General features: G+C 37.5%; 2 protein-coding genes and 1 long non-coding RNA gene across 4 annotated transcripts; 1 reads left to right on the top strand and 2 right to left on the bottom strand.

Annotated features, from left to right (window-relative positions):
- Positions 1 to 1457: 1457 nt before the first annotated feature.
- LOC125500362 lies at positions 1458 to 1994 on the bottom strand. The gene is made up of 2 exons (XR_007277702.1): positions 1866 to 1994; positions 1458 to 1755 (listed from the first exon to the last, which is right to left on the bottom strand). It is a non-coding gene; the product is annotated as an uncharacterized LOC125500362 (long non-coding RNA).
- A 137-nt stretch (positions 1995 to 2131) lies between these two features.
- On the top strand, positions 2132 to 5578 carry LOC105693962 (integrator complex subunit 13). The gene is made up of 9 exons (XM_012414244.3): positions 2132 to 2673; positions 2747 to 2821; positions 2916 to 3202; positions 3280 to 3373; positions 3445 to 3652; positions 3756 to 4135; positions 4216 to 4377; positions 4447 to 4778; positions 4870 to 5578. Exons 1-9 carry the CDS (start codon positions 2458 to 2460, stop codon positions 5153 to 5155), a joined length of 2040 nt encoding a protein of 679 aa, XP_012269667.1. The 5' UTR covers positions 2132 to 2457; the 3' UTR covers positions 5156 to 5578.
- A 3172-nt stretch (positions 5579 to 8750) lies between these two features.
- Positions 8751 to 19084, bottom strand: LOC105693960. 2 transcript variants are annotated; one of them, XM_048653094.1, is made up of 8 exons: positions 18366 to 19084; positions 17236 to 17529; positions 16098 to 16214; positions 14183 to 14821; positions 13389 to 13734; positions 12025 to 12121; positions 11539 to 11854; positions 8751 to 11436 (listed from the first exon to the last, which is right to left on the bottom strand). In XM_048653094.1, the coding sequence occupies exons 5-8, from the start codon at positions 13535 to 13537 to the stop codon at positions 11006 to 11008; spliced, it is 993 nt and encodes a 330-aa protein (XP_048509051.1). In that variant the 5' UTR covers positions 13538 to 13734; positions 14183 to 14821; positions 16098 to 16214; positions 17236 to 17529; positions 18366 to 19084; the 3' UTR covers positions 8751 to 11005. The 2 variants fall into 2 exon arrangements, with proteins under 2 accessions (XP_048509051.1, XP_012269664.1); XM_012414241.3 differs by lacking the exon at positions 18366 to 19084 and adding an exon at positions 18256 to 18362 and having other exon boundaries at positions 13389 to 14821.
- Positions 19085 to 20391: the final 1307 nt, after the last annotated feature.

The following is a 20391-nucleotide window of genomic DNA, read 5'->3' as shown; positions in this document are numbered from 1 at the left end:
AACGCTGTTCTGAAGCTAGAAATCATTCTTTTCCTTTGTGTCTACGATTTATTGAATAAATAAATACACAGGCAGGCATATAGTTAGTTCTGCAAAGAATCTGTCGCTCTTTCTATCAGACTAGGAATAATCATGAAGGATTGAATGCATGCACATGATGAGGCACCAAGTTTCGGACCACCTCCTCGGGTTTCCTGTTCTCCTGATACAAATCTCCACTTTTCGGCAAACTTTCAATTTTCAGGGCCGGCAATCTAGAGCTCTGCATTATCACTTCCGGTTTAAAGCATGATTGAACGATCAAAGACACAGGCATGCATGCAGTCAGTCATGCAATGCATCAGTTGCTCTCTCTTTCATACTAGGAATGAATAAACAGGGTGGAACGCATGCACATGATGAGGCACTAGGTCTCGGAATACCTCCTCGGTTTTCCTGTTCTCCTGATACCCAGAAAATTTTTTGACCAAATTCTGAATTCGGAAATACCTCTTCGGTTTTTCTGTTCTCCTGATACCCAGAAAATTTTTTTGCCTGAATTATAAACTGCGGAAACGCTGTTCTGAAGCTAGAAATCATTCTTTTCCTTTGTGTCTACGATTTATTGAATAAATAAATACACAGGCAGGCATATAGTTAGTTCTGCAAAGAATCTGTCGCTCTTTCTATCAGACTAGGAATAATCATGAAGGATTGAATGCATGCACATGATGAGGCACCAAGTTTCGGACCACCTCCTCGGGTTTCCTGTTCTCCTGATACAAATCTCCACTTTTCGGCAAACTTTCCATTTTCAGGGCCGGTATTCTAGAGCTCTGCATTATCACTTCCGGTGTGAAGCATGATTGAACGATCAAAGACACAGGCATGCATGCAGTCAGTCCTGCAATGCATCAGTCGCTCTCTCTTTCATACTAGGAATGAATAAACAGGGTGGAACGCATGCACATGATGAGGCACCAGGTTTCGGAATACCTCCTCGGGTTTCCTGTTCTCCTGATACCCAGAAAATTTTTTGGCTTAAATTCTAAACTTTGGAAACGCTGTTTTAAAGCAAGAAATTAGTCTTTCTCTCTTGTATCTACGATTTATTGAATAAATAAATACATAGGCAGGTATATAGTTAGTCCTGTAAAGAATCAGTCGCTCTCTCTATCAGACTGAAGATGATCATGAAGGATTGAATGCATGCACATGATGAGGCACCAAGTTTCGGACCACCTCCTCGGGTTTCATGTTCTCCTGATACAAATCTCCACTTTTCGGCAAACTTTCCATTTTCAGGGCCGGTATTCTAGAGATCTACATTATCACTTCCGGCTTTCATCCAAGCATAATTAAATACACAGCATGCATGTGATAATAGCTGATGATTCATGCTTATAGATGCAACTTACAATGAATATTAGTGAATGATGCGTGTAGGGATGTGACTCATTATAATTCAACAATCGATGTTTCGATATCAATAAATTTTTAATTAATAACTCAACGTTCAAGAATACATGTTAAGACATTGTAATGTACATTATAGAATTATTTTCACAGAATAGGTCATTCTTATGATTGATGCGTTACAATAGTATGGACAATATTTCATTCCAGTTAACAATAATTAATAATTTCATTTTTTCTTAAAGTACGTGAACGATTGATTCATATATCTACTCGGGACATATGACGATTGGCTTTGTAGACACACCAGTCTTGAATACACGATGTGGATCCATGCTGCTTTAATTGACCATTGGCTCTCTTAAAAATTGAGAAAATAAGGAGGTAAAAAAATGTGATAACACCTAATCGCAGCTTGAAAAAATTGAGATAAATCGAAAAACATGCGTGTACTGATAGTGTAGTTTTACCATTATTCACCAATATATCTATGTATGCACTAAATTGTGCGTGGAATAGAACATCGTTCACTTTCAGTCAACGATCTCTTTAGCCAACGATTATATGTACAGCATCCTCTTTGATCAACAATAATTAGGTAGGTAAAATAGGTAATTATTGGCTATTCATCAGCTGATGATACACATTTACTTATATGTTGCTGCCATCTTGCATAGCTGAAAAAAACTACTCCAGTAATTTGCATGCATGGTCAGTGCTTTCCGGCCTTCCGCCTTCACTAACCCCAAACCGGTCACGTACTCCTTCAGGTTATTTATTGGAGCCTGCGTGAAACATTATTTACAGGATATTCAAATAAAAAAAAATACTTATTTGTCAGACCGATATAAAAATGTAACAATTCTGTGATTTTTCACTTTTTCCAACTCAAGTGCCTGCTTTGTTTACGTTTCCATTTTGTTGTGACAGAAGTCAGATCTAAATTCATGATTTGAACTGCAGTAAATCTCACCATATGAGATAGATCATTTGCGCGAGAGAAAACCAACAATGAATGTCTTTTTCATTAATTACTACTTGATTGATTATTAAACTGCCACAATGTACCCGGCCAATCACAAGACTGTATTTGTACTGGACCACACTCCTTATTTTGGAATATCGACAGAAAGTCCTTTGGAATTCGACTGTCTAAAAAGCCGTGGTCAGAATTTAATACCTCTAGCTCCGATTTGCAAGTCGTTATGGACTACAAGTGTCGAATCATCTATGGAATATTGCCGCATTGTTTGGGACTTATTTCCAACAGGAAAACTGGTTTGTGAATAATGTATATTTCTTTGATCAATGAATTTAAATTCACATTGTTAATTCCTCTATTCCAATTAAGGTCAGATTTGTCGTCAGTGATCAAGCAGCACACATACTGAACACCTGGAATCCTTCACAGCAAAATTTATCACATGTAAATTGTTTATTATTTACTTGTCATGAAATCTTGACAATAATAATGGAGATTAAACACCTGTACACTTGGTTGTACACTTGGTTCTACACAGGTAATGAATGGCATGGCTATTATGGGAGTTCCACCACTTGCGCGACAGTCCGGCATAGATTTTTCGGTCATACATGGACTCCGGGTAGCAATAGAGGCACTCACTGAAAGTTCAGAAATTCAGCAAGAAAAGCGAACCTCTCTAATGGAGAATGCTGACAAACTGTTGAATAGTGGAAGAGTTATCTGCATAACTAGCGCCAGAGATAATGCTAACATGAAGAGTCTGGAAAACATATTCTTGAATCAGCTTGTACAGCAGAATAAAATCGCACTTGCATCCGATTCGTGAGTGAATGTTTTCGATAAGCAAGCCAATGAGATCAGTTGGATCTAAGGATTTTTGACTTTTTGTATTGTTGCAGTTTGTTACCAATTCATCATTGTCATCTGGTCATCCTCAATATATTTCCTGTTACGACTGTGGAATGCCAAGTCACAAATCAACCACTACGTGAGGTAATACACTTTGTATATTGTATTGTTGAATCTCCTAATACCTAATTTGTTTGTAATGATTTTACATCCAGGTATCGCCTCTTCTATCAATGGAGGTACACTCAATGAAAGCTCCAAAATTACATTCAAAATTGTCTCATTTGATTCTCTCCCATTACGACTTGGCGAGCACAACTGTGACTGGAATACCAATGAAAGAGGAGCAAAATGCTAGCAGCTCTGCAAACTATGACGTAGAAATTTTCCATGCTTCCGCGGCTCACTCTGCTATTATGAAAGGTTGAACTTTGAGAAATACAAGATAGATTTATAGTATCTCCAATGAAACACTGACACCTTTCAGCAAAATTAATCCATATATTTTTCTTTATTTCCGATTCAGGAAATCCGCAAGAGTCTGCATTGATAAAAACGTTCATGAAGTTAGATGAGGTATCAGAATACGAGACTGTAACCTTGAAATGGTGTACTCCACGCGGCTGCAGCGCATCCGAGATGCAGAATTGTACTGCGATGCACAGAATCACGCCAGTCGACATTAACAGCAGGCCTTCGTCGTGCCTTATAAATTTCCTGCTTAATGGACGCTCTGTGATGCTTGAAATGGCTAGAAAAAGTGGTGGAAAAACAATATCACATCTTCTTGCTGCCCATGGAGGAGAAATATTTATTCATACCTTATCAACAGCTAGAAGTGTGCTCGAGGATCCACCCTCGATAAGCGAAGGCTGCGGAGGACGAGTCACAGATTATAGAATAACAGTAATATTTCACCCTCTGTGAAAATATCTCTCAAGTCGTTGTTCAGCTTCATTTTTACTTGGTAATTTGCATTTTCCCAGGACTTTGGAACCCTCATGCGTAATAACATGCTAGTCCCTCTGAAAAGAAGTCCTAGTGATGACGGAGAAAGTCCAGCTGCTAAGATGAGGTGCAGATTAGAACGTCATACAAGATACTGGCCTATTACGATTTCGAGTACGCTCATGTTTAATTTAAAACAGGTAAGTGAGTTGACACAAACACTTGGGAAGTCTGATTGCAATGAAATATTACATTGTTCTCTGTTATAGCTAATAGATCCGTTAGCAGAACTGATGGTTAAAGAGGAACTCACTACGGAAGAAGTACTTCAGTGTAAACAGGTGATATTCAGTATTCTACAGCTGGAAGCAAAACACGAGGCACTTCCTTTGCCCAGTATCGGCGGGGGCAGGGGCGGAAAGGGTGGAGTAAGACGTGAGGAACACTACAGACTTCTGTGGAGCGAGTTGGAAACGTTTTTAAAAAGCCATGGTAGCCAATCAGCCTCTCACACTGAAGTGATAAATTGTCTACTTGAAGTTCGAAACAAAGATGACAAAGACAAGGTCGAGCTTGATCAGGCACTACGAGAATTGGATGGGTTAGTTGAGAAGATCTGTAATAAAATTGTATCAAAAGTTATGATTACGCAAGCAATTTTAATTAATCTGGATTGTTTTGATATCTCGCAGACTGGGAAAAGAGGACGTAATGGCTCGTGCTAGTGTAATACGGGCTACAACGGATTCTCCTATGTCTCCTCCTCCATGCAGCAATTCATCGTTAGGAAAACAGCTGCACAAAGGCGTTTTTCACCCTCCCAAAACTCTACTGGATATTTGGCTACAACGCAGCGCTCCGAAAGAGAGAAAACCAGATTTTCACGGTCGGGTTAACAGCGATGGTTTTAAAGCCAAACTTTACCCAAACCTCAAAGAAATTGGTAGAGAACCGCGAGAAGCGATATTGGAAGCATAACCGGAATGCCTTAATAATACCACTAAGATTATTGTATGGAAGTTGAACGTTGGATCTAGCAATAAGTTTCAAGAAAAAGACGCAAACTTTCGAAATTTAAAAATTGCTCTACCTGAGATACAACTCTGCATCCACGCACATGTAAGATATTTGAACTACTGAAGTTAGTGGTTGGAGTATAAATACAGGTATGTATGTGCGTACATTTCACCCTGGGAATGAGTCAGAGTGAGATAAAAGAACAACATTGCGGAGGCGTTTGGTCTTATGACACGTGTTGCACTCTACAGAAGTATACATATAGTTATAGTGTAATATACGTCACGTGTATCAGTAGGACGTCTGCCTCCCTACGTCTGTTTTCTGAATGCGATAGGTATAGTTAGGCATACATGTATGTATACATATTTTATGTATGTACCTATACCGTAAGAATCTCAGGAAAGTGAACAACATAGGGAACGCATGAGCGCGAGAGAGAGCTTATGGAAGTTCCGTGAGTGCGAGACAGACAGACTGCCTGCCCCTCCGTTGCCTTCGAGTCCCCACTCCGCCAAATTGTAAACAGACCATCGCTAGAGCTGTGATCTAAGTAAGCGCGTTCGGGTTGAGAGTGTTTTTCTCTCACAATTGATAAAACAAAAACCATTAGCATCAATATGATTGACTTTGTTCCTTTGAATATTAAAAAATTTTCAAAAAAGTTCCCAATTCAAAATGAAGGTTTTCTCATGAAAATACAATTTATTTTTTGTTAATGTAAATGTATTTAAATCTTTAATGATTCTAATTACAATTATTAATACTTATTATTCTTGATATCACAGACTTTTTTTTATTGATTTTCTTTAAAAAGGCTATCACAGCTCTAGCGATAGTCTGTTTACAATTTGGCGGAGTGGGGACTCAAAGGCAACGGAGGGGCAGGCAGTCTGTCTGTCTCGCACTCACGGAACTTCCATAAGCTCTCTCTCGCGCTCATGAGTTCCCTATGTTGTTCACTTTCCTGAGATTCTTACGGTATAGGCTGTACATACGTATCTACAATATACGTGACCGTTCACTTCACGTGACCTCTTCAGCCTCCCCCCCCCCCCATAGTTTCTCTCTCTGTCATTATAAGTCGGTTCTCTTTTCCCCTGATTCGTTCCTTCCTACCTCAGCCGGGTAGACGGAAGCACTGGAGCAACAGCCACCCTTCCTCCCGCTCTCCACCTACTTCGGGAAACTCCACCGGTCCCTTTCTTCTCTCTCATTCTCCGATCTTCTCTTCTCCTCTCTTCTTTTCTCTCCTCACCGACCGAGTTATGTCTGTGACGTAATAGACGCTAAGCAACCTCTCTGTATAGTAAAGCATGCCACACTGTTTACTCCTCCCTGAAGGTCGAGCCAGATATTACTGGGTCAATGATCCCTCCAACTCTGACTTATACATACCTCTACACCACCCGCCCTTTATTCCTACCGGTCTGTCTTTTACTGCATAGGTATACACATTTATACGCACGTATTATCGCATCTTCACACGTGGGATAGCTTCGCGGATTTATCGAGCAAACTTCCAAGCATTTAAAATATATGTATTAAATATTCTCGTTCTGTTCTATAATATAAATATAATTAAATATTGTATAAATAAATTATTTGTTATTTCTAAACTGTTATTTGTTTTTCTTTCACCCTTACTTCATTTTACACGGTACCAATGATTCATCCTGGAAACTAGAAAATTTTTTTAGAGCTCAGTTTCGGACGATCGGATAAGTTTTTATATTCATCTGTTTAATTTTTTTTTCATTTTATTTCTCTTTTTCTTCAAATAATTTTCCACTACATTAATTTAATAATAATAATTGCAATTATTATTATCATGTATCATTATTATTTGTATTCACTCGCTTGACAAGAAAATTACAGTCATCGATCCTGAATTCTGAACTCTCATATTCAATTAGTTATCATATACGTATTTATGTATAATAAATATATAGTAGTGTATGAAAAATAACAATGGTGATAATCGCGTATATTTAATATGAATAATTATCATCATCATCATGAACTATATCAATTCTGATTAAGATAACGTAAAGAAGGGCAACAACATCGTACGAAAAAAAAATTATATTTCCATAGTAATAATATAACTAATTACTGTAGTATATAATTAATCGTAATATCCTTATACCGGATATCTCAATTACTCATTTTTCAACAAATGTCGGATCAATTAATTTTCTCATCTCTTCCTCTCCTTCCTTTTTCTTTATTTGTTTTCGCTTCAAAATTCATCTATACGGACTGTGTCTAATAGTATATAATATATATATATATATGTATATCGTAGCATTATTAAATTATGCTGAAAAGATTCAATCCCCAGTCATTGTTTTATGTTTTACAGTTTATTTGTTAACTGTTATATTTTATTTCCGTTTTGGATTCACTATAGTTCATATATAATAATTATTATTACGGTTTTTGTTGGTTTTTCTATAGTATAATATACGATAGTTATACGATTCACATAAAATTCTTGCAAATATTTCTATTATTATTGTTGTTGGTATTGTTACTTTTAATATTATTATTGTTATTACATATATCGGTCAAAGGCAACAGAGATATTATATTATTTCTGCTTCTGAAACACAAACGTCGGTTATAGATATTATGTATAATAGTATACTTCGTGAAAAGATTATTCGATTTATTTCCATAATTGTCTCCATTTGTTTCCGCGTCTATTTTTTTCTTATTGTATTAATATTTTAATGGTATTAGTATTCAATATCATCATAGATATATTGAACTATATCTATGATATCATCAATTTGCGGCGATAGAATGATCTCTCATTTGTATGTATACAATCTAACGTATGTACCTCGGTAGTAGATAAAACTATCTACACATTTTCTGTTTCTTGTATTTATATCAGTATAATTATTATTAATATTGTTATTCTCATTATCATTATGTATATACACTGAAAATTTCAGTTTTAATGAATATATAACGTGTATTTGATACAATCCTATAGAAGTGGTTATTTCGTTCTTAGTTGGTGTTTTTATGTTTATTTTTCTTACATAAATCAAGAGCTGGAATGCTTTTTTTATAAGTATAATAATATTCTCAAAACTTTTAGGATGTCGAGAAAGTCGAAAAAAGCAAATTGAAAAATTGTAATCCCCTCCTGGTCTCACTATAATCGAATAAGTGTATATTTTCTTATCTCAATGTTCTTTTACACGTTGGACAATTTTCTATTGTGGTTTGCGATTTTAGATGGGAATAATAAAAAAAAAAACAAAATTCTCATAATTAATCGATATTTTACATTAATCGCGTGATAAAATATGTACGTAATAAGTATACTGAAAATAAACATAAACATATGTGTTGTAAATCATGGTAAATATGATTATTATTAGAATGATGTTCTTCCTGTTATTATTAATCAGTGGTATTTGTGTTTTTATTTCGTATTTTCAATTTTGTTTTTGAGATTTTTTTATTCGTCAATGGAAATAAAAATAAAAAAAATATTAGAACATTATAGGGTACAGTATATGTATAAAGTATAATCATCATCGTTATCAATTTTAAATTTAATTATTATTTATACATATAATTATATATTTTGGAAAATAGATTCGCAACCTATAACTTCCTTTGAGAACAGCTGTATATCATCAATGATCTGATTAATGTAATAATGCAAAGTATATCTGAGTTGCTAATTAATTTAAATTCATCATTTTCTTTTTATCGCTTCATGTTCTTGTGAATTATAACATACAAATACAATTATATAAAATTTGGGGAGAAAAAGGAAAGAGAGAAAGAGAATATGTAATTTATTTGTTTGTATGCTTGTGAAAAGAGAGATTGAGAATGTATAGCAGCGAAATTCTAGCTGGTCAACTTCTCCATTATATATACTACGTTTTGTCGCTATTTTTTTCGTATCGAATATCTTTCTTTATTTTTATCCTCTCAAGTTTCTTCAATTTTTAATTCATTAAAGGTACGATTTCAATTTTCTTTCCTCTTTTCCTTTTGTGTCTTTTCCCTCGTTCAATTATTTATTTATTCATTTATTTATTTACTTATGGTCATTATGCAAAAATACTAGTTAAATCCCTGTACATAAACCTCGGACGTGGTGAAGATCTGCTGCCACTGCAATCTCTTGGGTAGGCTGACTCTCGGAAAGAGTTACTTTTACTTCATTTTCTAACAATCCTTACTTAAAAGGTATTTGGTTTACTCCATGCATACGTTTTCACATGCAGTTCAAGGTAAGTATATAAATTATGGTAATGATTCAGTATTATTATTATTATTATTATTATTATTAATATTATGATTAAGATAATATTAGCGTACCGCTCTGTTCGCTGGTCACGGGTGTATCAGTTACTGGTTGTTACTGGTAAATAAAATTAAATTTGAATTTTGGAGCGATTAGTCTCTTTAAAGCTCACCCGCCCCTTTGTCAAAAAAAGCAAAACGATCAAGTTTTTGACACAAAGTATAAAGACTCATTAGCACTCAATCCCCTTTGTGCCTCCCCACCTCGGACTCGGTATTTCGATTGTACGTTCTTTGAATTCCCTTAAAATTTTCTTTTAATCTCTCATTACGATGGTACGACTGTAAATAATTTGAGACAAATATTATCAAATAACAAACATATAATTAGAAAGGTGTATCTACGATGATAATTGATCTATTGGATGTCTTGATGAAATTTATTTGTCCATTATAGCCAGTTTAATAATTATACTCTGCAGTGTGTGTGAATATATGTGTTTGGGAAAAATCATTGAAATAATTAATGATTATTGGATACGAACAATAACTTTCTTACGTCTACGGAAGGTCCCAGTGCAGCAACGAAATCAAATTAGGTGTCGAGTTGCGGTGGAGAGGATAAACAGGTATCAGATAAAGGTAGACCTCGTGCGGCTGGGGCCCCAATGCTTCTTATAGAATTATATTGTATATATAAATTGAAGATATTTTTTTTACTACAGAAAAAAGAAACTAACGTCACGCCAGAATTAAATCATTATCGATGGTGCAACGCTTGTCGCTAAATAATTTCCTGTCCGTCTCACGATCAATATTTTACTATTAATCTTATTTATTTATTTAATTAATTGTTTATTTTTATTAATTTGTTTAGTTTTTAAATTCATATTTTTTCTGTCTGTCTATTTGTTTTTTAATCGTAAAATATTTCATTTCATTTCATTCACCGTAAGTGTGACTGAGTTGAGTTGTGTGAATTGTTACTTATAAATGTTTTTTGTATTTAATTGACCACTGGATTGGAGAAAAAATCCGCCGACCAGTTAGCTAACAAATTAAATATTACGACGCTTCATCACTTAGAGAATAGGTACCTAATTAAGTTACAAAATTAAAATTTCTTACTTCCGCAATAATTTTAGCCCAATAAATTTCATCGATCAAAATTACAAATAGGAGGGAATCAAAGAGTTATCTAACGAGTAAAAAAAAATCTGAGACGTTGAGATTGCTAAGAACACTGCAAGGTAGAGTAACAACAAGGATATATTTGGATGGGAGAGGAAAGGGAGGGGCTTGAAATTCTTGCGGAAGAGGGAGGAACAAACGATGCACTTTGTAGACACAGAGGCTGCCTTTGCCTCCGTGTTCTGTTATAATAATTAATAATTAACTTATAACTTGGAATAGTTAAGATGTAAACTGAACCCGTAATCCCGGAGTTTAGTATCGCCTAGCCACGATCAGCGCAGAATTATTAGCTGACACGATGTGGGTAACGGTATGTAATTGGGATTGGCTAGGGGGTCACTTCTTGCTTTTTTTAACCGGGGGCTCTTGGGTATCCTGCGAATCTTCGGTATCCTCGCTATCAGTTGGTCGAGTGTTACTCTCATTTGTTGCAAGAGAATCATTAGTATCCTCACTCGGCGTTGTCGTCGTAGCTACCGTTATCGGAGTCGCCGGTTTATCCAAAGAATCTTCGGTAAAAGAAGTTGTACTATTTTCATCAATGGCAGCAGGATCTATTGGCTCCTTTCCATTAGCCACAACAACAGCTGGTTCCTGGTTGCTATCATCGGACGGCTCTGTCGTCTCTCCATTTGTGGGATGTGAATTTCCGTTTTCAGTTGTGCCGGGAATCCCATCAAGCAGCTCAGGTTTCAGCTCTGAAGCAACGTAGTGAGTCCAAAGAGCCAATTCCACTCTGTGTGGGCTCCACGATTTTCCATTTGCTACTAAAAAAATTCAAAGAATACGAAATGTCATTATTTGGTTCAAACCACTTATTTGCAGTTGATTTTACTCAAATTTTTCATGGTATCCGGAAATGAGCATACTTTGTTTGTTGAGCCTTTCAACTGTGGTCTGAATGTGCTGAACGAAGTTCAGATACTCTTTAGTGGTATAGTCGATGCCCTCAATCTCTGGAATTGCCATCAAACATTCGTCTGCCATGAAAGGAGCATTTTCTGGAGATGCTGCAGCAAGCAGAGCAGAAGCCATGGTAGTTCCAACACCCTTCAAGTTCGACAATGCTGTGATGGCTTGTTCTAAATTTGGGAGCTTCTTAAATGCTTTTTTTGTCTCTGCCATGACTGCTCTTGGGGTATTTACCTTTACCAGGTACGAAAGTTGTGGGTAAAATTTGCCACGCTGTAAAACCAAGGGATTTTTGTTCAAGGTCAATGAAAGAACTTATACTGTCAAAAGTATGAAAATGACTTGGTGAAATAAGTACTGTTTCTTCCAGATCATTGGCCCAATATAGTTAATCACAAGTCTGGATCATATGAGTTGTGTGACTGTCTAATAAAACTGCATACCGTTTGTTTCCACTTCATGGTCTGTACCAGCTCTTCATGAATAAGATGAGCATCTTTTCCCCTGGATTTAATTTTCTTGGGCAGTTCATTTTGGTACCTAAGAAAATTCCGTTGTAAGATGTGGATGTTTGTAAGCAATAACTGTTTGCTTATGCAAGACATTTGTGAGCATTTCAAAGCTTCAAAACATCTAATAGAGAGTAGGCCCATGATTCTGTGCTCCAAGGGTTATCATTAATACTTTTACATGATTAATGGAAAAATGCAAGGCAGCAGAACTGATAAATATGAGGAGTGTCAAAGATGATTTGAAAGACGAGTAACAAGAAATAAACTTCCTTCATTTACCGATTCAATCTATTGCCGACTCAAATCAGGGCAAGTTTGAACAGATTTTGAACACTGGTGGGAATATAAAAAACCCATAGACAAAACTTTGGGAATTTCAATACTGTGGGAAACATAAACAATCTCAAAATAAAAAAAGAATGTAATAAACTAAGAACTTGACGAAAGAAAACAAACACGGATATTATAGACAACGCACAGGAAGTTGACGTGACGGGTAAAGCGAAAAATTTTACTTATATTTTCTACGCGGTGTTCGCGGGATGAGGGAGAAGGTCGATGATAAATCCATATGTTTGCGCTAATTTTCATTATTCGAAAATCTCGAATGTACCTATAATTCGATTTTTCCTGGGTAAAAATACGATATTAAAAGCGAACGCCAACGGGTCTTTGTATGTACGTCTCCATTTTGAGAGGCTTGGCCAACAGCCGTGTTAGAGGTAGGCACAACCACAAATGCTCTGTCGAAACAGCCTTGGAGTAAAGAGTGCAGGTCGGTTAAAACCTAGTTTGTAATTTTCATGAGTTATAACAGGACTGACGAGTACTTTGGCAGATTCTAAAATTCTTTGAAATGTTCAGAGACGGAGATATTATTATTTCAAAAACTACATTCGCTAGCTGCAAGGCAGACATGATGTTCGATAGCCGTTGGTGTATCGTGACATCACGTAGTGAAAATCCATGTACTGTAAACGTGTGTTGGTTGAGTTGAAAGAGAAAAGAAAAAAAATATTTCGAGAATTCTAAGCACTTGTCATCAGCAGATCCCACGTGACATTAGGTTGTTGGTATTTTAATGAGCGGCGCATAAGTCTGGATCGCGGTAGCGGTTTGTATGTACAATCGTTGATCATAGAGACGACCCGCCGAATGCGAGCAAATAAGTTCAGTAAGAGAGCGACACACACCACAGTGTGGTACGTGCGATCACGAAGCGCGCTTCGAGTTCATTGTCCGGGTTAGCTGGGTATAAAAGTTGTTTATGAATTCAAACGGTAATGAGCACTCACCAGTCGTCCAATTTGATCAATTCTTCTGGTTTTTTAGTCTTCCTGTCCGCCTTCAGCCTCAAAGCTTGAGGATAAAGTTTAATAACGTGCTCAAATTGATTTGCAGTTCCCTCTGCGAAGAAAGTAGCTGTGTCTTTCACAGAAGCCATTGTGATAACTGTGGTAAATCAACTACCCAACTGAGGGCAGCACCACCGGACGAATGATCGTTTCGTCGTCCCTCGCTGTCGCTGCCGCTTCCTTTTTCTCTCAGCTCTTAGCACTTTGACTTTATTTCCAGGATGCCCTTCGAATATCTTCCTCACGTATCTGTGATTGTTCACGGCTGCTGCTCGCTCTCCTCCCTCTGTTAGTAACGTGTTAATTTTTTTTAATTTCCCAATTTTATTTTTAACGTTTACTCGTCGTGAATCGGATAGAGGCGACTAGAAGCGAGTGGCTCCGGGCTCGACTGACTCCTATGACTCTGTCCGCCTCTCACGGTCGAGCACACGAGAACGAACGAACGACCAAGTAACGAACGACGAACGAACTACGAACCAACTCACAGCTCTATCAGGGCCCTGCCTTTCTGACTCTCCTCGAACTACCACCACACACAACAGGATCACAAACTTCAATATTTATATCCCTGATTTTGCACTCTCTGAACGGCATTTAAGCTAACAATCTAACTCTAATCAGTATCATTTACCAGTATACGAGATAACAAAAAACAAAACAAGAGAACCGTCTATATTTTGATATAGTTTCAAAATATAAATTTGGCTGCAGATACGCTTAAAAACCACCACCTTTTAGTAATCGTTCTCCTAGCTTCTGCCGCTGTTGCTGGTGCTGCTAGTTCTGCTGCTGCTGATGATGTCTTGTTGCAGAGGCGCGCGCTTACGTTGCCGGTCGACGCGACGACTCGAAATTAAACGCGCGGAGATCGATGCTAGGCGAGGAGGAGCAGCGAGCGGAGCTTTCAGCCTGAAGCGGCGGATTCGACGAACGCTCTACACTCAACACAACCACCCAACAAACTACACAGACAAGATCTTCCTTCTCTTTCTCTCAACAGCTTTCTGTCTGTGTGGGTTAAACCGAACACGTTCCCTGCCCTCCCTGCCGTACACGCTTTCCTGTCGCCCTCTGTGCGCAGCTTGGTTAAATGTGAAATTCGCATTTGTGTGAGTTTGGAGAGCAGCGAGTTCTCCATGTATGCGTGTAGATATGTAGTTATACATGGATCGTCCGCTTGTGGTGGTTGGTTGGCATCTACGTCAGCGTCGGTCGGTCGTCCCGTTGTCGCTACTCCGTCCCGATGCTACGGCTGAGTCTCGACTTCGACGAATACTCCCAGCCATAAGCTGACTAGTGAATATATTTGCTTCTCTTAGGGCTATTTTATACCTAAGCTTCACGCAGGTCAATCGTATCTAGAGGCTCACCTGCAGTGACAATAATTATTTTTAGTACACTCTTCCATCTTAAAAGCCTCTTTTAAATTACAATCACTTTGATTTAGCATCAATTTTCACAATATGTTGTATAGGAGTCTTTCAAATCAACGTCCGAAAGAAGGATGGAAATTCTTTCTCCCAATTAATATATTGTACGATATCCAAATCTTGTGTACTCGATCGGTACGTGACAAATTAAAATAGTTTGTTACATCAAACAATAGGCAGAAGCCTGGCAATATGTCTTTATTCACTAAGAATTCTAACTCCGTTACGACCTTGAAGACCTCTGGAGATCTAGAGAAAGAAATATATTTAGCTGCCTGCAGCAGCGAATGGCTCTAGGAAACGTTTGCTTTCAGATCACCAGACGATTACTTTAGCACAGTAGAATACACTGCAAGATATCTAGGAATTTATGTAGCGATGCAAAATGTTTTGTTATTAATTTAACAGTGCGACAATGTAACTGTACATTTTATAAAGTACAAGCCTAGCTGTACATTGGATTTGTAATTTGGCCAAATAGCCTCTTTGGCAAGGGTAATTACGGCCGCTCAAAATATACTCTAAGGGGCTCGTCATTATAATGTTATAGTTTATAATAGTTAGCAGCGTTTAGAGTACAAATCACGAATGCTATATTTCTCGCCCTTTAGCTAGTTTAGGGTCTTCTCTTGCAGGGTTTAAATTACAATAATTAAATGCGAATGTGGGCCTTGTAGGAATCGTTGAATTAACATTTATAGATACTTTTTAAATCTGCAATTTTGAATCGCGATCAAAATTGCCGCGTCACTTCGCTAATTGTATTTCCAAAAAAACAGAGAAAGTTATTCGGTATAACTTTTTTCCGTTATTTTAACTGAATTTTCTGATAAGCAACTTTCTCATTAGCTAAAAGGACAAATTCAGGAAGCTCATTAATTGCTCTAACGCCGTCTTATATTCCGAATGAACGATAATTCATACCGAATAAACGAAGATAGTAGTCAACGGTTTGTGGGCACGTGTGTACAATTATACCGTGCATACGTGCGAGATAATTTATAACTATATACATTCTTTGAAAAAGTATGATCGTACGCACGCATCGACAAAAGGTACGTACTACAGAGCTCACCTAAACATGCTTGGAAGCAGACTGATTATGAATCGAGGATTTATTTCTAGACGGATGAATGAAAGTGGAGCATATAGATGTGTGGGTGAACGAACGGTACACTTATATGATATAATAACATATATATATGTATATACACACCTATACACCACAGCGAGAAAGATCAGAGACGAGAGATGCCGAGACACATAATTCGTGTGTACGACAATGACGTATGCCACGTGCCTTGTTTTCCGTTTCTTCCTCTTCAATGCTACCCTTTAACAGTAATACAAGTATACGATATATTTATGTGTATGTGCGGTGCGTTATATACGTATGCATGAATACAAAGTTCTGATTTTCCCGCGCGTAAAGAAGAATACGTATACGTAGATACTTTCATACCATGTATCTATAAGCATGTTGCAAAACACGTGTGCTCTCGGTATTCAGTCGTTGAGCTCACCTACATGTGCATAGTATAATATTCATATACCTATTCGTCTTGGTTGTACGAGTATTATTCCACCTATAATCCGGAAGGATCATTGACACCACTTTTATTCGCACAGTCAGCTATTTACATTTCAATTATGACTTCGCGAAGAGATGATCCTTAGTCTCGTATATAGTTTGTATTTTAAAGTCCGATATGATTTTAAAAAAGAACGTGTCAGTGTATAAAAAGATATATCTATAGGTATGTACTCGTCATATAAGTGACTCACCAATGTTTGCAGACACACGTGTGTATAGACTATACCATGTATAACGTGTACACACACGTGTATAAATCATTCTTGGAAATTGCCGTTATCTAAATTAGATTATCGTACGGTGTGACCTTGACCTAGGACAACGCATATCTACTTGTAAATGCTGCATTGTGTTAATATATATGTTTCTATATATACACAGATATAGCATAAACAATGTGGGATCTGCCGATGATTCTTTGTTGCGTCACCGTACATACTGTATGTTAGTATCTACCACTATAATAGTATGCTATACGATTATGAACACATCAGGTAAGGTATAACTATGCTTTCTCGTATCATCATCATGCATCAGGAAATCTCACTATATCGATCTTGATAAGCCACACTATAGGCAACTATGTTATGAATGAATTCATCTTCGAATACGTAGATATATCAGCATCATTCGAAGGTGAATAATTTTATGCATACTGCCTATATTTAGTTATCTGCAGTAGTTTTAGTAATTATTAATATAATTTTTAATTTGACGAGCCGTGCAAATAATCCTGTAATTTGAGCGTCCCTTTACCTACCTGCCTTTATGATGCGTTATAGCTGTTGAAAAACGATGCGAACGATGAACGGAATTATTTCCCCCGGGTTGACGAGCAGATGGGGATTTTACCCCTGGGTAAAAAGTGGGGCCTGCCACTCGCAGGGCTGCAGTTCAGGGCGCCGGGTGTTTCGTCCCGGTGTATCCGAATCCTGAATCCTCTACCACTCAGAAAATACGGCTGCTGTATGGCAGTTCAATGCTCGATACCCAGAATAGGACGATGAAGAATCCAATGGTGAAATTCTTCCCCGTGCTTCAGAAACCCGAGGGACTGTTCACAGGATCATATTTGATTATTTTGTATAATGGATATGGCCGGAATTTTATACTTTATATGTATAAATCATGGTGAGAAGGGAGAGAAAAAGCACTGACGGAATGATAAATTGTCATACTTGAAGTGTAATCCGGCCTAAAATTGTAAAGTCCACATAACTGCAGAGCAAACGTGGGCGCGAATTAGGCATTACTAAATTGAATAGCGTCGTTAAGGTCATTTTACTCTCAAGAGAGAAGCGTTGGGGAAATAATAATTAGCTCTGAAACCCTCGGCGCTTTGCAATCGCATCATTTGCCCACGTCGATTTTATACGTCTCGTGAGGTAGTAGAAAACTTATAGTAATTGTCGACTTGATAAATGAAAAAAATCAATCATAATGAAAAAAAAATATTTTGATTTACTTATAAATTTTTTGATATTAATTTGAAATCATTGCCTATGACTTTACCGACGTACAGAAGATTATCAGTTGGGTATAATACTTAACTAATAATAGAGGGCGATAGCTGACGAGCGAAATTTTTCCTGCCTGAATTCGAATCGATCAAACTGTTTAATCGGTAAAAAAGTAGGCGCAGTACAATATCAATGATAACAAAGAAAATTAATGTAAGAAGTAATTGCTCTAATTGCGAGAATTGGCTTCTGCCTGAACTCATCTTTAAAGATCGATGTAATAAACCAATTACAGTCAATATATAATCAATAAAACTGACCAGCTAGTTTAATAATCGCCTTTGACTCAGCCGCAAGCATGTTGAATAAAACTAGAGAACTTCTACAGTCCATAACACTTCTCGCAATACTTTAAGTTAACATTTCATACCTATGTATATCGGAGGTACTCGTGCACGCGTCAGCGAATTACGTCAATCGCGCGTTTCACTGACGCAAGTCTTCAGGCGATAAATTGTGTTCTTTTTTCCATCCTTTTTATACTCCCTCTTTCTCCGTATCTTTGTTTTGTTGTATTGCTAGATTCTCAACGGGTATACCGATATCAACATCAGAGAAAACAGATAAATTGGAAAATGCAGCTCGTTTTTCGCGAACAATTAAAAACCTCGTGTGCTATTCATTATAGCATCTATGCAAGTAGGGGTGACCCATTGCAGAAAAATGAAGCAGCAGTATGTGAATATGTCGTATAATAACCGCACGTATGCGTCTGGGTCTGGGTCTGAGAAGCCGTCTCCTGCATCAAACAAAGCTATGTTCAAGAAGAAGGTCTCTCCGTTGTTTCTCGGCTGCTAGTGGTGTTGTGGAGCTGCAGCAGCTTTAAAAGAAGAGCCAAGAAGAGGCGTCTCTCCTTTCTCTCCTCATGGTCTTCTTGTGTACTGAGATTCTTTGTGTGTTTCTCTTACACACCTTGAATTGTGTGCACATCTACTCTTCCCAAGCAACTACTCTTCTCTCTCCTTCTTTAGCTCCATAGCCGTTCTCTATCGCAGCTCGATCTCCAGCTTCAAGCTTGTGGGGTTTTCCCCACATGTCCTTATTCCGCTCTCTGTTTCTATCTCTTTCTCTCTTTCACTTACCTCTCCTTGCTCCGGCTGCCTCAAGTGCTACAAAACTCCTTTCTCTCTCTTATACGGCGGTAGTTCTTTCGACGCGCATAAAGTGCCTTTCATCCCGTGTCCCGGACCCTGCACACTATGTAGGGGAGACCGACCTGCTATCCTGCAGTAAGAGGAGCTGGAGGCTCCAGCATCACCAAAAGATTCGGACCGGAGCTGAAGACCAACATTTGAGAAGCTGGACATCTCCGTTCTCCGTTACGATTCATCTCTAGAATGCTACAGAATTATATTCATTTCACACATGCTATTTTAATTAAAACTCTGCGGTGAATGTGGGTTCCCATTTCCCGGATACCGTACTATTATAATACTGCGTATGGAAATACAGTGACATTAATATTTCAGTTCAATTAGGTCGATGTTTTAAAGTATTATAGAAAAGTAATAGAAAATTGAACCATGCTTACAACATGCGAGCAATGAACCGAATTTACTTTTCCTCGCTGATGAGGATTTATCCTTGGAAGATCAACATCGAAGATCATTTTCTATGAATTAAAACATTTTGTAGAATAGGATTCGGATTATATGGGCATGAGGAATTTCTGAAAAAGTTGATAATGCGAGCATAAGAAAAAAAGTACAGGTAACACTTGTATGTAAATGAACATCGCGGTACTTTAAATTTCTGCGGTATGTTTGGTTGTCTATAACAAGGCGTTTATACATCCGCGTGTGACTCATCACCGGATTTTTCGAAATCACTCTTCGATGAATAATCAACATACGGATGAAATTTGTTTGCATGTATATGACAAAAATGCCCGTAACCCAGTAGTCTTTTTAAAGACTTTTTTACCCAAAAACTCGTAGTGGGTTTGCTAAATTCAAGACTCCCTCTTGTACAGTATTAGCATCCCCTCAGATAGCTCAGACAGGAAATAATTCACCGTACAAATATAGATACCAATTTTATAAATATCGAATGTCGGTCCGCCCCGTTTCCCTCCGGTTTGGAGAAGGTGGTGAAATTCATTTGATATTCCAATAAATCCTTGGTACCCATACACAGGTATATAAATGAAATTCAATTACCCGATAAGGTAAATCAAAAGGTCGCCGTATTCCAAATTTCCATTCCTATAAATAAATTCCTGATCTATAATAGTAGATTTGATAATTCTTTGAAAAGAAACGTAGCGTGGTGCTATCGTTGAATGACGACAGCGGTTCTTGGTTTCGATATTTCGTCGTCGTCGTTTCGTTCAACACCTACGACATCACACTACACATAGAAGACTTGTTGCCGTCTGCGCATGTCGTGTCCTACGC

The sequence above is a fragment of the Athalia rosae genome, chromosome 3 (genome assembly GCF_917208135.1).
Source record: "Athalia rosae chromosome 3, iyAthRosa1.1, whole genome shotgun sequence".
Taxonomy (NCBI): Eukaryota; Metazoa; Arthropoda; class Insecta; order Hymenoptera; family Athaliidae; genus Athalia; species Athalia rosae.
This window is presented reverse-complemented; position numbering and strand designations above follow the sequence as displayed.